Source organism: Oncorhynchus gorbuscha, linkage group LG22, assembly GCF_021184085.1.
Source record: "Oncorhynchus gorbuscha isolate QuinsamMale2020 ecotype Even-year linkage group LG22, OgorEven_v1.0, whole genome shotgun sequence".
Taxonomy (NCBI): Eukaryota; Metazoa; Chordata; class Actinopteri; order Salmoniformes; family Salmonidae; genus Oncorhynchus; species Oncorhynchus gorbuscha.
In genome coordinates, this window is record NC_060194.1 from 12,307,078 (window position 1) to 12,323,197 (window position 16,120).

At 44.1% G+C, this 16,120-nt stretch overlaps 2 protein-coding genes across 8 annotated transcripts in view; one reads left to right on the forward strand and one right to left on the reverse strand.

Moving 5' to 3' along the window:
* The window catches only part of LOC124009297 (cyclic AMP-dependent transcription factor ATF-6 alpha-like), a 48,053-nt gene extending 39,687 nt beyond the window's left edge, over positions 1–8,366 (forward strand). For all 5 annotated transcript variants that reach the window (XM_046320956.1, XM_046320955.1, XM_046320954.1 and 2 more), the window contains exon 16: positions 7,461–8,366. In XM_046320956.1, coding sequence (XP_046176912.1) covers positions 7,461–7,651 — 191 coding nt within the window. In that variant the 3' untranslated portion in view covers positions 7,652–8,366. The remainder of the gene's footprint in view (positions 1–7,460) is intronic.
* Positions 8,367–8,373: 7 nt separating this feature from the next.
* On the reverse strand, positions 8,374–13,753 carry LOC124009296 (olfactomedin-like protein 2B). 3 transcript variants are annotated; one of them, XM_046320951.1, is made up of 8 exons: positions 13,296–13,753; positions 11,943–12,209; positions 11,566–11,673; positions 11,278–11,454; positions 10,598–10,790; positions 9,832–10,344; positions 9,498–9,674; positions 8,374–9,345 (listed from the first exon to the last, which is right to left on the reverse strand). In XM_046320951.1, exons 1-8 carry the CDS (start codon positions 13,488–13,490, stop codon positions 8,744–8,746), a joined length of 2,232 nt encoding a protein of 743 aa, XP_046176907.1. In that variant the 5' UTR covers positions 13,491–13,753; the 3' UTR covers positions 8,374–8,743. The 3 variants fall into 3 exon arrangements, with proteins under 3 accessions (XP_046176907.1, XP_046176905.1, XP_046176904.1); XM_046320949.1 differs by having other exon boundaries at positions 9,832–10,341; positions 10,598–10,793; XM_046320948.1 differs by having other exon boundaries at positions 10,598–10,793.
* Between the last annotated feature and the right edge of the window lie 2,367 nt (positions 13,754–16,120).

The window sequence follows — 16,120 nt, forward strand, 5'->3', positions numbered from 1 at the left end:
AACTCCAAGTCAATCACACTTCTGTGAAATCAAACTGTCCACTTAGGAAGCAACACTGATGGACAAAAAATGTCACATGCTGTTGTGCAAATGGAATAGACTACAGGTAGAAATAATAGGTAATTAGCAAGACACCCCCAATAAAGGAGTGGTTCTGCAGGTGGTGACCACAGACCACTTCTCAGTTCCTATGCTTCCTGGCTGATGTTTTGGTCACTTTTGAATGCTGGCGGTGCTTTCACTCTAGTAGTATTATGAGATGCAGTCTACAACCCACAGAAGTGGCTCAGGTAGTGCAGCTCATCCAGGATGGCACATCAATGTGAGCTGTGGCAAGAAGGTTTGCTGTGTCTGTCAGCGTAGTGTCCAGAGCATGGAGGCGTTAACAGGAGACAGGCCAGTACATCAGGAGACGTGGAGGAGGCCGTAGGAGGGCAACAACCCAGCAGCAGGACCGCTACCTCCGCCTTTGTGCAAGGAGGAGCAGAAGGAGCACTGCCTGAGCCCTGCAAAATGACCTCCAGCAGGCCACAAATGTGCATGTGTCTGCACAAACGGTCAGAAACAGACTCCATGAGGGTGGTATGAGGGCCCGACGTCCACAGGTGGGGGTTGTGCTTACAGCCCAACACCGTGCAGGACGTTTGGCATTTGCCAGAGAACACCAAGATTGGCAAATTCGACACTGGTGCCCTGTGCTCTTCACAGGTGAAAGCAGGTTCACACTGAGCAAATGTGACAGACGTGACAGAGTCTGGAGACGCCGTGGAGAACGTTCTGCTAGGCCTCCCGGGTGGCGCAGTGGTCAAGGGCGCTGTACTGCAGCGCCAGCTGTGCCATCAGAGTCCCTGGGTTCGCGCCCAGGCTCTGTCGTAACCGGCCGCGACTGGGAGGTCCGTGGGGCGACGCACAATTGGCCTAGCGTCGTCCGGGTTAGGGAGGGCTTGGTCGGTAGGGATGTCCTTGTCCTTGTCTCCTGTGGCGGGCCGGGTGCAGTGCGCGCTAACCAAGGTTGCCAGGTGCATGGTTTACCCTCCGACACATTGGTGCGGCTGGCTTCCAGGTTGGATGCGCGCTGTGTTAAGAAGCAGTACGGCTGGTCGGGTTGTGTATCGGAGGACGCATGACTTTCAACCTTCGTCTCTCCCGAGCCCGTACGGGAGTTGTAGCGATGAGACAAGAGCTACTACAACAATTGGATACCATGAAATTGGTATCCAATTGAGAGAACGTTCTGCTGCCTGCAACATCCTCCAGCATGACCGGTTTGGCGGTGGGTCAGTCATGGTGTGCGGTGGCATTTCTTTGGGGGGCTGCACAGCCCTCCATGTGCTCGCCAGAGGTAGTCTGACTGCCATTAGGTACCGAGATGAGATGTTTAAAAAATCACTTCAGTTAGTCAGTGTGCAACAGATTAAAAATACATTCATGGGTAACAAAACATACCAGAATTCTCAGCAACACAAGTAAACTGTATTTGTGTCATACTTCCACTATGAAAGTACTCCTGAGCAAGACAAAGAATACTTATAGAAACTCTAGATAAGAAAACTGTCACCTGAAAAATAGACGGAGACGCCGTGGGACCAGATGCTGGTGCGGTTGGCCCTGGGTTCCTCCTAATGCAAGACAATGCTAGACTTCATGTGGCTGGAGTGTGTCAGCAGTTCCTGCAAGAGGAAGGCATTGATGCTATGGACTGGCCCACCTGTTCCCTAGACCTGAATCCAATTGAGCACATCTGGAACATCATGTTTCACTCCATCCACCAACGCCATGTTGCACCACAGACTGTCCAGGAGTTGGCGGATGCTGTAGTCCAGGTCTGGGAGGAGATCCCTCAGGAGACCATCCGCCACCTCATCAGGAGCATGCGCTCAGGAGCATTGTAGGGAGGTCATACAGGCACATGGAGGCCACACACACTACTGAGCCTCATTTTGACTTGTTAAGGACATTACTTCAAAGTTGTATCAGCCTGTAGTGTGGTTTTCCACTTTAATTTTGAGTGTGATTCCAAATCCAGACCTCCATGGGTTGATAAATTTGATTTCCATTGATAATTTTTGTGTGATTTTGTTGTCAGCACATTCAACTATGTAAAGAAAAAAGTATTTAATAATAATATTTAATTCATTCAGATGTAGGATGTGTTATTTTAGTGTACACTTTTTTTTGTTGAGCAGGTTATATATATATCCGGACAAATATTTTCTCTTGTTCTCACACTCTTTCTCCTGCTTTCAGTTTATTTGGGACGTGCAGCAGTGGATGCCAGAGAGGAATTAGTTTGATGTGCTTATGGCTTTGTTGAAAGGATATCTTATGCTTATTGCATATCATTAGATAATATCCTTGGAGAGGCACAGAGGTGTCTGCATATACAGTACATTCGGAAAGTATTCAGATGTTGTTACGTACGCCTCTTGGAGGAGGGAACGCAACTCCCCGTGGAGTGAAAAAAGTATGTGACCGTAGGTGCGTAGGAAGGACGACAGAGGCAGAGAAAAATACAGTTTACACGGTAATGTGGGGGAAAAGGTCTGGATGGAACCAAAGGAAAGAAAGTACAAATTAAAGACTCCCTTACCTTACCTGCCTTCCCTGCCTTCCCACTTCTTACCTAAACTTTAGCACCAACTGGCGCACTAAAGTTGGTGGTCCGCACAGGTCTTACCTCGTGTGCATAGACAGATTCAATACTACAGGTAATGTATGCCCGCAGGCCTCTTGCCTAAACTCTCCCAAGGTGCGTTCCCCTTCCCTTCCTGGGAACAAATGAAAGAGAATAATTTACCAATACTTTAAGTACCAATTTCAATAACCAAAAACACTAAGTCCTATTGGCATACACATACCTCTGAAGGAGCGGCTACACAATAATACCAACAAAACTTTCACTGACCAACAACCAACACAGGACATAAAAGAAGCTCCTCCCCCCTGACGAAGGAACACTGGCTTTTATCAAGCTGGTGAAAGAGTTGGTAATTGATGAGACTGCTGTTTCCCCTGATGAGAGGGAGGGTCAGAGCTCCAATCAACGATGGGGCCGACCAATCAGCTGCTTTAGGATTCCAGGAAGCCATTTCCTGAAATACACACACATACAAACCCACAACAAAAACTGGAGAATGTAACAGACCCCTTGACCTTTTCCACATTTTGTTACGTTACAGCCTTATTCTGAAATGGATTAAATTGTTTCCCCCCCTCAAACTACACACAATACCCTATAATGACAAAGCAAAAACAGTTTTTTTGAAATTGTGGCAAATTTAGAAAGAAAAAACCCCGGAAATATTACATTTACATAAGTATTCAGAACCTTTACTCAGTTCTTTTTTTGAAGCACCTTTGGCAGCGATTACAGCCTCGAGTCTTCTTGGGTATGATGCTACAAGCTTTGCACACCTGTATTTGGGGAGTTTCTCCTATTCTTCTCTGCAGATCGCTGCACAGCTATTTTCAGGTCTCTCCAGAGATGTTAAATCGGGTTCAATTCTGGGCTCTGGCTGGGAAACTCACGGACATTCAGAGACTTGTCCCGAAGCCACTCCTGCGTTGTCTTGTCTGTGTGCTTAGGGTCATTGTCCTGTCTGTGTGCTTAGGGTCATTGTCCTGTCTGTGTGCTTAGGGTCATTGTCCTGTTGGAAGGTGAACCTTCGACCCCAGTCTGAGGTCCTGAGCGCTCTGGAGCAGATTTTCATCAAGGATCTTTCTGTACTTTGCTCTGTTCATCTTTCCCTCGATCCTGACTAGTCTCCCAGTCCCTGTCGCTGAAAAACATCCCCACAGCATGAAGCTGCTACCGCCATGCTTCGCCATAGGGATGGTGCCAGGTTTCCTCCAGATGTGATGCTTGGTATTCAGGCCAAAGAGTTCAGTCTGCGTTTCATCAGACCAGAGAATCTTGTTTTTCATGGTCTGAGAGTCCGAATTAGGTGCCTTTTTGCAAACTCCAAGCGGGCCTTCATGTGCCTTTTACCAAGGAGTGGCTTCCGTCTGGCCACTCTACCATAAAGGCCTGATTGGTGGAGTGCTGTATAGATGGTTGTCCTTCTGGAAGGTTTTCCCATATCCATAGAGGAACTCTGGAGCGTTGTCAAAGTGACCATTGGGTTCTTGGTCACCTCCCTGACCAAGGCCCTTCTCCCCCGATTGCTCAGTTTGGCCGGGCGGCAAGTTCTAGGAAAGGTCTTGCTGGTTCCAAACTTCATCCATTTAAGAATGATGGAGTCCATTGTGTTCTTGGGGACCTTCAATGCTGCAGACATTTTTTAGTACCCTTCCCCAGATCTGTGCCTTGACACAATCCTGTCTCAAAGCACTACGGACAATTCCTTCAAGCTCATGGCTTGGTTTTGTTTTGACATTCACTGTCAACTGTGGGACCTTATATAGACAGGTGTGTGCCTTTCCAAATCATGTCCAATCAATTGGATTTGCTACATGTGGACTCCAATCAAGTTGTAGAAACATCTTAAGGATGATCAATGGAAACACGATGCACCTGAGCTCAATTTCGAGTCTCATAGCAAAGGGTCTGAATACTTATGTAAATAAGGTATTTTTGTTTTTTATTTTTAATACATTTGCCAAAATTTACACAAAAAAATGTTTTGCTTTGTCATTATGGGGTATTGTGTGTAGATTGATTGAATTAAATATTTTCCTCGTCAATTTTAGAATAACGTTGTAATGTAACAAAATGTGAAAAAAGTCAAGGGGTCTGAATACTTTCCGAATGCACTGTGATTGCCAGATGATTGTAACGGTAGGTTGTAATTTGCCCCAGCCATAGAGTGTGGTTGTTTAGAAAGACCCCCTTTTGCCATAAATAGCTTCCATCTGTAGAAATGTCTTTGATATTCCTTACTGCTCTAATAAAACAGTGGATTTGTCCTCCGAATCACTCTTCGGGTCTGCAACATACTGTGCAAAAATGCCAGTTGACCTTTTGGGTAACCTTATCATAACCAATATTGGCCTCAGTTGAAGGGACTGCATGGTATGTGAAGGATAATGAAGGGCAATTGAGTATTTTCCCTCATGATTTGAAATACGCCACCTCACTTTGCCGTGTCAACATGGTTATGTTTCTGGTTGGTCTCACCCAAAGACCCATCTCACCGAGTAACCCCAAAGGGAAACTGGATGGGGAGCTGACAGAAAGGGATTTGGGGGGGGGAGTGAGATGAGGGGCTGTGGGCTGACTCGAATTAGTAGACCTGCCTGGTGTGTATCAACAAGGGTGATATTTGGAATCAGTTATGGTACTCTGGTATGGTCTGTATCGGGTTGGAACCTAAATTATTTCCAGTCGCTTACTGTTTGCATTCGATTCCACTATTTCGACCTGCAAAATAAAGTTCTGAACCGGTTCAAACCCCCGAAAAACATGCCGGATTATATCGTTCCTTTCTGTTCCTTTTTTAAGCACGATAGTAGATTACTTCACCAATCAGTGCAGATAGAGCAGTTTGGAGCGGGCATGCTATAGGTGGGTGGCAGGGTAGCGTTGGACTAGTAACCGGAAGGTTGCAAGTTCAAACCCCCGAGCTGACAAGGTACAAATCTGTCCCTGAACATGGCAGTTAACCCACTGTTCCTAGGCCGTCATTGAAAATAAGAATTTGTTCTTAACTGACTTGCCTAGTTAAACAAATAAAAAATAAAAAGGTGTTTTAATGCGTAAGGCGCAACATTTTTCAGGTTAAAAACACGTCAGAACGTTTTGTAAGGAAATACATCCAATGTGAAACGTGATAACAATATTATCCTTAACTAGCATTGAAAAAAACGTATCCAAGTTAACATCTCTCCTTAATTTCTGAATCGCGCTTGTAAGGTATTGTAGGCTACAGTAGCCTATGCTTCAGAGGGGCAGGTAGCCGACACGCACACACACTGGCTAAGGTTTTTAGCTGGGCTCATGGTCTGTATCAATATACAGGTGTGCCATTTGTAATTAGCTGGGCTCATGGTCTGTATCAATATACAGGTGTGTCATTTGTAATTAGCTGGGCTCATGGTCTGTATCAATATACAGGTGTGCCATTTGTAATTAGCTGGGCTCATGGTCTGTATCAATATACAGGTGTGCCATTTGGAATAATAATCTGTCTCCCAAACAACTGAACACCTTAAAACTGTCATCTAGAGACAATGCAGGCATTCAAAAACTCTGATTCAGTGGACAGAAATACTGTCTGTCAGATTCAGCACTCTTGAAAAAGAACAGTAACAAAATAATGTGTTAAATTCAATGTAATTTAATGTACAAGGCATATTTATCTCACTGTATTGGGTAATATTTTTTTTATATAGTGGATTATCTCATGAATGCAGGCATGCAGAGTCTTTTATAACTTGTATACAGCTCCGTTTTACATACAGTCTTCACAGTTGACTGTCATGGTTTTCTCTGTACTCGGCAGAGAAAACCATGACCGTCGGCAGAGAAAACTATGACCATCTATTTTCTCTCTCAATCAGATATTCAGACCACAAACAGAAGGACCATCCAAATCAGCTGCATTCTTATCATCAAACTTATATCGTAAACTGGGCAGTTTGAGCCCTGAATTCTGATTGGCTGAAGGCTGTGGTATATCAGACCGTATACCACAGGCATGACAAAACAGAGTTTTACTGCCTCTAATTACATTGGTAACCAGTTTATAATAGCAATAAGGCACCTCTGGGATTTGTGATATATGGCCAATATACCACGGCTAAGGACTGTGTCCAGGCACTCCACGTTGCGTCGGACGTAAGAACACCCCTTCGCCGTGGTATATTGGTCATATACCACACCTCCTCTGGTCTTATTGCTTCAGTAGAAAACACCCACATACCTCCCTCGCTCTACAGCACCACGTGTCTGCAAAATGCACCGGCTGAGTAACCTTTCCGATGTCATTTCCGTATACATTAATCACCTTTTAGATCCAAAACCCGATCCCTCCATGTGCTAGTAAATTCCTCCCGCTAGCTAAGCCACATGAACCTGGCCGTTCCGGTGGTTGTGTGGCTGATGGCTTCAGCAGGTGTTCTTCTAGGAGCCGGAGCTCACCCTGCAGCAGTAATGCCGGCTCCTCAGCCACCTGACGCCAGACAGCGTCTCCGAGAGAAGGCGGTGAACCAGATAATGACTATTACATTTGGGATTTAGAGTACAAAGGGGACAGACTTTTTGGGATGGGATCCTTATGGAGAGACAGTATAATGGGATTTTGTCAGGAGATCCTCTCAAATGGCCTATACAGTGATGAAACTCAACAACATTAGATGTCTGCTAAAAAGTGCTGATGGTGCTGAGGCTTGTACTACATAAAACTTTCAGATGTGGCTTCTGACTGTTGAGGCATCTAGACTCCAGACAACTGAATATAAACCAATGAATGGTTTTGATTTTCATTATAATCATATTTTGGACTTATCGTATTCCATTACAGACTCTGTCATCAAGGACGACACATTTGAGGTGATGATGCAGATTGACTGTGAGGTCATGGACACCAAGATCCTCCACATCAAAACCTCCAGCATCCCAGAGATCCTACGCGCCAACACCACTGACTTCCAATCCACCCATGCCAACGGAAAGGCATCAGCATCGGTTGGTGTTCTATCAGACTCTGCCTGAAATTGGCCTTACCTAAAAGGCCTGGCAATCTAAAAACCTATCATTTTAGCATCAGATTTGCACATCCTCTGTCTTCCACATTCCACAAGTCCTTGTGCCTCAGATGTTCCAAATCTATTAAGACTTCTTAAGAAGTTGTCCAGCAACTGTTTACTTCCATATTGCTTGGTTTAGAGTGTCTGGTTCATGTTAAATGGACAGAATGCCAGTGCAGGCATCTACTGTAGGTCTTTAGGTAGAATAAATAGTGGACTTAAAGTTGAACCCTTTGGTAACCTTCACTGTCTTGACCCTACTGCTATAGCATTCTTTTAGATGAGCAAAAATGGAACTAAATTGAAAATAGCTTAATACAAAACATTCATTGATTCTGGACCCTATTGATGGAATTGAGCCATGTTAACAAGATATATTGCACATATTTAAAAGTGAATAGACCCATCCTGTGATATTATGCTTGTTGCTTTTTAAAGCCATGTTGGTGACTGAGCAAAATGAGACATTCAAACAATTATACGCAAGACTCATTTGTATATATCATACAAACATCATGTGAGATGTGGCCATGATTTGCATTATTTGAAATGTGTCAAACGAGGGTGTGATAATGACCTACTTTTGTTTGAGTCGCTTAAAGGTTTGTCATGGTATTTGCAGTACCTTCAAAAGGGTTTTCAGAAATAAAACCATGGACAGTAACAAGTCCTAATATTGATGACTTGTTTGTGTGTCAGCATTCATGTTTGAATGCATATTTTATTAACAGTTTTCTTTTTTAATTGATGTATATACAACATACACTTTAAACTTCTAAGAAGCAGTAAGAAAATACCTTGTCTTGCTTCGCTGAATGATCTTGCTTGCTGCCCTTTGGGCAATTAAAGACCATGACCATTATATAAAATACAACAACATGCGCTGGGACAACACGGGAGCCTGGAACAACATAAATGTGGATTATACAGTACAACACATAAAGGCCATGTAGACTGCTCTACAATCCACTAAGACCATTTTTTTATATATATTTTTAAAAACTTTTATACAAAAAAAGTGCTGGTCCCTTTTTATTTTAGCACTACTCCACAGCTTTTAATATGCAAATATAACATCGTATGTCACCTGGTGACCGTTGTCCCATGAATACAGCTTTTTGTCCTTGGGGTTGTAGTCGATTTGCGTCGTGTACGTGTAGTTGTTTGTGAACGGTAATCTGGGGATCATTTGGGTGTGTGTGTGCGTGTCAAAGGCGTAGGATATATTGGCGTGGGTACGCTCATAGTTGTCCACCGCGTACAGGACGCCACAGATGACAAAGGAGTTTCCGTAGAAGTGTCTCCTCAGGCCTGTTCTGAACGTACTCTGGAGGCTGAGGTCAGCCGGGTTCACACGGTTTAGCATGATTACTTCCTGGTGGAAGCCCTCCTCGTCCAGCGCAGGGTACACCAACCACAGGCCGCTCTCGTCCACCCCAAAGTCGATGTCCGAGTGTCCTCGCCACCTCCAGGAGGAGTCCTCCTCCTCCTCAAACACTGCGTCGTGCAGCGTTGTCCAGGCCGCAACGTAGCGTAGACGCAAGTCAAACTTGATGATGTCACGGGAGAAGGCCCGGTTGTAGTAGAAGGCTCCGTTGTATACGACGTGGCCCGTGCCGATCCAGTTGTACGGCAGCTTGTAGGAATTGGTGAAGCGTCCTGACAGGAAAAAAGACAATGCAGAAGTAAGAGAGTATTCTATATATTTAGCAATGCGCATCGCACGATTCAAATTCCACCACTACATGTAATCTTGGCACCCAGGACCTAAACAGCAACTCGGTTTTGGGACTAGTCAATTGTGAGAATACCTTTTTTGAAGGTGTCCATGTCGCGGAATTCCAGTAGGTTGTTGCCATAGTAGTAGTTGGTGACATAGATTAAATTTCCGTTGCCCTTCGGGTCCTTCATCCAGGCACCTTCCTTCCGGCCGTAGGTATTATGGGTCACTGGGTCAGAGATGGTGGCCAAAGTGTCTTTGCACAGGCCTGTTAGTAAACATACAGAGATAAAGACAACATATGTACTTTCCTCAAGTATTTAAAGTTCAAACAAATAACACTATTTTCCACCAGAAAAAAGTATCAAATTAAAATGTGACTTTGGAAAATCTAATTCCCCCTCAACCAAAGTTTTTTTTTTTACCAGGGACTTTAGGGGTCGCCGAGGGAACCTCTGAGTGGCCCTCTGTCCAGCTGATGTGATGCTTGGGTCTGGGCACACTAGTCACCTTGCTGGTCGGAGCTGTGGTGCTGTTGACATTTTGCAGTGCAGTGGTTGGAGACATGGTCAAAACAGACAAGGTTTCAAGTTTTCTAGTGGTCGCTGGTTGAGTGGTGGTTGTGGTAGTCGCTGGTTGAATGGTGGTTGTGGTGGTCGCAACCGGTGTGTTAGTGTTTGTTTGAATGGTGGTGGTGGTCGGGATGGAAACAGTGGTTGATGGTGTCCCGGTAGCTCCAGGGGCAGATGTAATGGGATTCCTTTGGGGACTAGCGGCTGTTTTGGGGGTGTCAGTGGCCTGGTCATCTGGGTTCCCCTTCCTGTCTTGGGATGCAGGTGTCGGGGGTCCTGCCACAGGTCTGGGCTGGGTGGGTCTCAGTAGCTGGTCATCGATGAGCAGGTCCATGGAACCATCACCGCTCAGGGCTTCCTCTGCTGCTGGTGGTGAATGAGCAGCACAAAGGGTTAAGAAGCATTTACACCAATATACTCAAGAAGCCTCTCCAATGTCCTATTAAAAACCCAGAACAAAACATGTCTATAGGCATAGCCCCAATGTAGAGACCCACCCCTTAAAAAAGAAGCTTTCAACACTAAAATCAATGGGAAGGTTTGCTGTATGTTCTGAACTGGATGGACTACTGCTATGTTAGTTATTGTAGTATTCTGTCCAGTATATAAATTGACTTACTGAGCTCTTCAGCGGCTCCATCGTCCACTGTGTTGGCCTTGTAGAAGGTCACCCCTCTGATGACCATGCCGTTGGGCCCCACCTTGCCTTTCAGGGGCCACTGGGGCTCCTCCCTGTCCTCTGGCTGGCTCCTCTTCAGCATGGGCCTGGTGGCCCCTTGGTCCTTGGCCCCCACGTAGCGCTCCTCATACTTCTTCTTTAGGAGGATCCAATCACAAAGGAGCAAATCACATGTGTTTTCGTAAAGCTTTTAGTGAGACAACTGTACTATACATGTTGAACTGTGACTACACAATAAGTTCTTAGCAACCATTTGTTTGTTGCATGGCACTAAAGGTTTCTGTTTCTGATTCTTAATTGTAATACTAGGCTACAGAACCAAATGCTATGGTTTTGATCGCATTGGTTTTGTGAAAATGAATGCAGTCGAGGTTCAAAGTAAGACGGTCATTTTAAGTCATTGTTTTCTGGGCTGTCTGAAAACTGTTGTAGTCAAGACCCCAGACTAGTTTGGATCTCGCCACTGTATTAAAGACGCTGCCAGGCTACTGGCTACCTTAATCCCTCGCCATTGTTTCCACTCTACATCTGGAGTGACTGACAGCCTTGGTTACCTCTGTGTTATCATAGTGTGTGTGCGCCGTTACCTCTGTGTTATCATAGTGTGTGTGCGCCGTTACCTCTGTGTTAGTATAGGCTGCAGCCGTATCCTTCTGCAGGGACGGCTTCAGCTCAGTTAGACGTTTTCTCTTTTCCATCCTCTGCTGTGCTCTTCTCTCCTTCTCTCTCTCATTCTCCTCACTAGAGCGGCTCCTCACACTCACTTTCTCCTTCTCCGTGTGGTTACGAGAAAAGGTCTGGACACCGACAGGGGCAAAGTAAAAGGGTGAGAAGCCAGTACCACCACCACAGACTTTAAGGTATATAAGCTATGACTGTGACTTGCGTACGAGTGTCAGTATACGAACCGTTTCTATATTGTCAACCCTCCTGAGAAGTTTAGTTGTAACTGAGTGTAACTTTAACAGATCCATCCCGTAAAACGCTCCCTCCAGCAACTCCATTATTGTTGAGAGCTGTAAAAGCAAGATCACAGTAGTCAGAATCCATCCCAGTACATCTTTCCATGTTATTTTAGTTGTAAAGTCTTACTGTCATGTACGCTGTATTCAATACCCGCTTTATGACGTGGACATTTCCATCAGATCAAGTACAGTTTGAGTAAATATTCCACTGGAAAGGACTCCTTGTTTGATAAAGATAATACACAGACGGGGGTTGTTCTAAGAAGGAACCGGTGTGGTGTTGTTTCCCCTCCAGAGAGATGCAGGCGCTTGTGTATTACCTTGATGTCATCTTTCCCCGCCTCCTGCAGCTTCTTGAACCTGTAATCTCCCTCGCAGGGATTCAGAGCAGAGGGCGGGGCTATGCACGCACACTTTTTACAGTTAGGCCCCGACGTCACAGTCTCCACGGTGTAAAAGTCCTCAGCCGTTGCTGCACCCTCCTCTATCCGCCGGCAGGCACTTCTGCTCAGGGGTCTGACAATACATTTACAGCGACAGTCTGAGCCTTCGGACAGCGTTTTCACTTTGTCATAATCCCCCAGCAGCTACGATGGAGGAGAGATGGGTAGAGCATGGGTAGAGCATGGGTAGTCCACCGTTTGAAGGAGCACAGCATTACACAATTCACACAGACCCATGCATTGGTGCAATTACTTATAGGATATAAGTAACTATTTAAATGGATTACTTATATGGAACAACACAGCATATTCATGAGAATGCATACATTTAGTCCTACCTAGGAAAAACGACCATCTCATCTCTCAGATACCAAATACTCTATGCACATTGCACATTGAAAATGGTTTAATGACTAACAACTGACTAATTTACAACAACAATTTTTTAACCACTTGCAAAGTAACTACCAAGCAGACCGGGATCATTCACAGGACATTAGCTAACATTCCTATAAAGTTCCAGTTAGGATTTTATCTAACATTAGGATGAAAACATCTCAAAATCCATTCAAATGATTTTTTTGATAACAAAATGTTTTTTTCCTTTCCAGAATTTTTTAAAAAAATACGAAATTTCTTTGGAATGTTGTGCACAACGTCTGTAACAACAACCCGCAGAACCACCCGCAGAACATTCACCTAAGGTTCTTATTAGGTTTCCAGGTAATGTAATAACAAAATGGGATCTGGGAATGTTCTTGCAACATCAGGCAAATTATTTATACAAACACTGTATAATCATCAGCACAACTGGACCGTTTTTGTGTAAAAACCTTTGGGGCAACCTAATGAATGTTCTGGGAACGTTCAAAGAACCAGTTTTGGTTTGCTGGGTAAAACAACCACCGTCAATTTATCGCATTGCAGATGCTTTATGGTTCATAGCAAAACGCCAAAACTGACTATAATGGCAATGCTCTGTGTGCGTGTGTAATTACGCATGATAAGTGCGCAACATAATAGTTCAACTTTTCCCAGGCCAATATTCATAGACAATAAAGTATCAATTATTATTATTCTATACTCAAAAGTTATGAATTATAATGCTTGAGAAAATGCTATTTTCTTCCTCACCCCTGTGATTAACTGTCGCACCTGGCTTTGTATAGGTAGGCTATGCGTAAAACTAGCCTGTCAATCCGAACAAATTCAGAGCGAGGTCGTAAATACCTGAGTTAAAACGTTCTCCTGGTTGTCCATCTCATCATCCAGAAGTGGTCCCTCGGTCTGTTCTAGTTGCTCTTTAATTCCATCATGGACATCTGTCAAAGAGTTCTCCATCACATCGCTGGATGCGACTGGTGCCCAAGTGAGGGCGATGGCGCACCACAACAGGAGCAATAGCTGCAACCTAGACATCATCATCTAAATTACCTGGTGCCCAGTTGAAACGTTGCCAATCAAAAAAGTATACCTTTGAAACGATCTGCAGCGAATTCTAAAAGAAATCAACTAGTTTGAAATATCCACATTTTATAAGAAAATGTCCATGGTTAAAGTAAATGTCTGTGATCTTTCAATAGAAATTAATCCGAAATTAATTTTGAATCCTCTCAGGTGAAAAGCATTGTGTTGCCTTCGCTGTAAGTGATAGGTATGATCCCTGTTGATAGTTGGAGGTGAATGAACATGGTTGGTTATGGATAGGTGGGAAGGACTTGACCATATTTTATACAGGGTGGAGTCTGTCTCACAGATTGGATGTGAAACAATAACGTTAGAAGGGATGTTCTTTCTTTTTAATTTTATGCCCCCATCTAAACTGTAGCCTAAATGCCCCTTGGGAAATGTTTGAGTGAATTCATTTAAATTCCTGTATAGTAGGCTATTGTTATAGGTTATTTTATTTTATGGACCGCAAACTAACTCGTGATGTACGTTGCTTCCTAGTCACTTTAGCCCTACATGTTTTTGTTGTCATTTAGCAGACTCTCTTATCCAGTGCGACTTACAGGAGTAGTTAGGGTTAAGTGCCTTGCTGAAAGGCACATCATCAGATTTTTTACCTAGTCGGCTTGCAGATTCAAACCTGCTACCTTTATTACTGGTCCAACGCTCTTAATCAATAGGCTACCTGCCGCACCAGCTATATGAACATATCTCCCTAAATGTCCTAATGTTATCATTACTCATTGTGTATCTATTCCTGCTATTATTATTTGTACTGTATATTATTTTTTATATTTTTCTCTCTGCATTGTTGGTAAGTAAGCATTTCACTGTTAGTCTACACATGTTGTTTATGAAGCATGTGACGTATAACATTTTATTCGATTTTGATTTAAAGTCATTAAAGCTCATAAATCTGACTTACTTTGAGAATAGGCTATTTGTGGTAGAAATAAAGGGAAATGTGTGAGGGTAAGGCTTACCCCGATGGCGAACCTTTACGCGATAGCGCCATCCAGGGGATTACTTCTGTCAGCATCGTTTTATGTGATGGAAATGATTCTACCAACATTCCAGCAATGTGGGAATTAAGATAAGTGAGTATTATTCTTTATATATTCTTGAGTGAACAGCCACAATACAGGGTGTATTTCATAATAATGCCAATATTGTGTGTTTTACTTGCAACAGACTTTTGATTCTCTTCTTTTGGGTTAATAAACTCTTGTTTCTCAAATTATATAATGTCAGGGGGACAGAAACAGTCATGTATTTTCATGTAATTTCATCTCACCGTTGCTAAGGCACTTTATTCTGTGTTCTAGTTCTAAAGGTGTGTCTTAAAAATAGAAGAGAACAGCCTGGTCTCGTAGACTGCCCATAACATATACAGTTGAAGTCGGAAGTTTGCATACACCTTAGCCAAATACATTTAAACTCAGCTCTTCACAATTCCTGACAATTAATCCCAGTAAAAATTCCCTGTCTTAGGTCAGTTAGGATCACCACTTTATTTTAAGAATGTGACATGTCAGAATAATAGTAGAGAGAATTATTTATTTCAGCTTTCATTTCTTTCATCACATTCAGTGGGTCAGAAATTTACATACACTCAATTAGTATTTGGTAGCATTGCCTTTAAATTGTTTCACCTGGGCCAAACGTTTCGGGTAGCCTTCCAAATCAAATCAAATTTATTTATATAGTCCTTCGTACATCAGCTGATACCTCAAAGTGCTGTACAGAAACCCAGCCTAAAACCCCAAACAGCAAGCAATGCAGGTGTAGAAGCACGGTGGCTAGGAAAAACTCCCTAGGAAGAAACCTAGAGAGCCAATCAGTTGGCTTTTCATAGCCGATCATTAAGAGTATCTCTACCACTCCTGCTGTCTCTAGAGAGTTGAAAACAGCGGGTCTGGGACAGGTATCGCGTCCGGTGAACAGGTCAGGATTCCATAGCCGCAGGCAGAACAGTTGAAACTGGAGCAGCAGCACGGCCAGGTGGACTGGGGACAGCAAGGAGTCATCATGCCAGGTAGTCCTGAGGCATGGTCCAAGGGCTCAGGTCCTCCAAGAGAAAGAGAGAATTAGTGAGAGCATACTTAAATTCACACAAGACACTGGATAAGACAGGAGAAGTACTCCAGATATAACAAACTGACCCTAGCCCCCGACACAAACTACTGCAACATAAATACTGGAGGCTGAGACAGGAGGGGTCAGGAGACACTGTGGCCCCATCTGATGATACCCCCGGACAGGGCCAAACAGGAAGGATATAACCCCACCCACTTTGCCAAAGCACAGCCCCCACACCACTAGAGGGATATCTTCAACCACCAACTTACCATCCTGAGACAAGGCCGAGTATAGCCCACAAAGATCTCCGCCACGGCACAACCCAAGGGGGGGCGCCAACCCAAACAGGAAGATCACTTCAGTGACTCAACCCACTCAAGTGACGCACCCTCTTAGGGATGGCATGAAAGAGCACCAGTAAGCCAGTAACTCAGCCCCTGTAATGGGGTTAGAGACAGAGAATCCCAGTGGAGAGAGGGGAACCGGCCAGGCAAGCCCCACAAGCTTCCTAAAATAAGTTGGGTGAA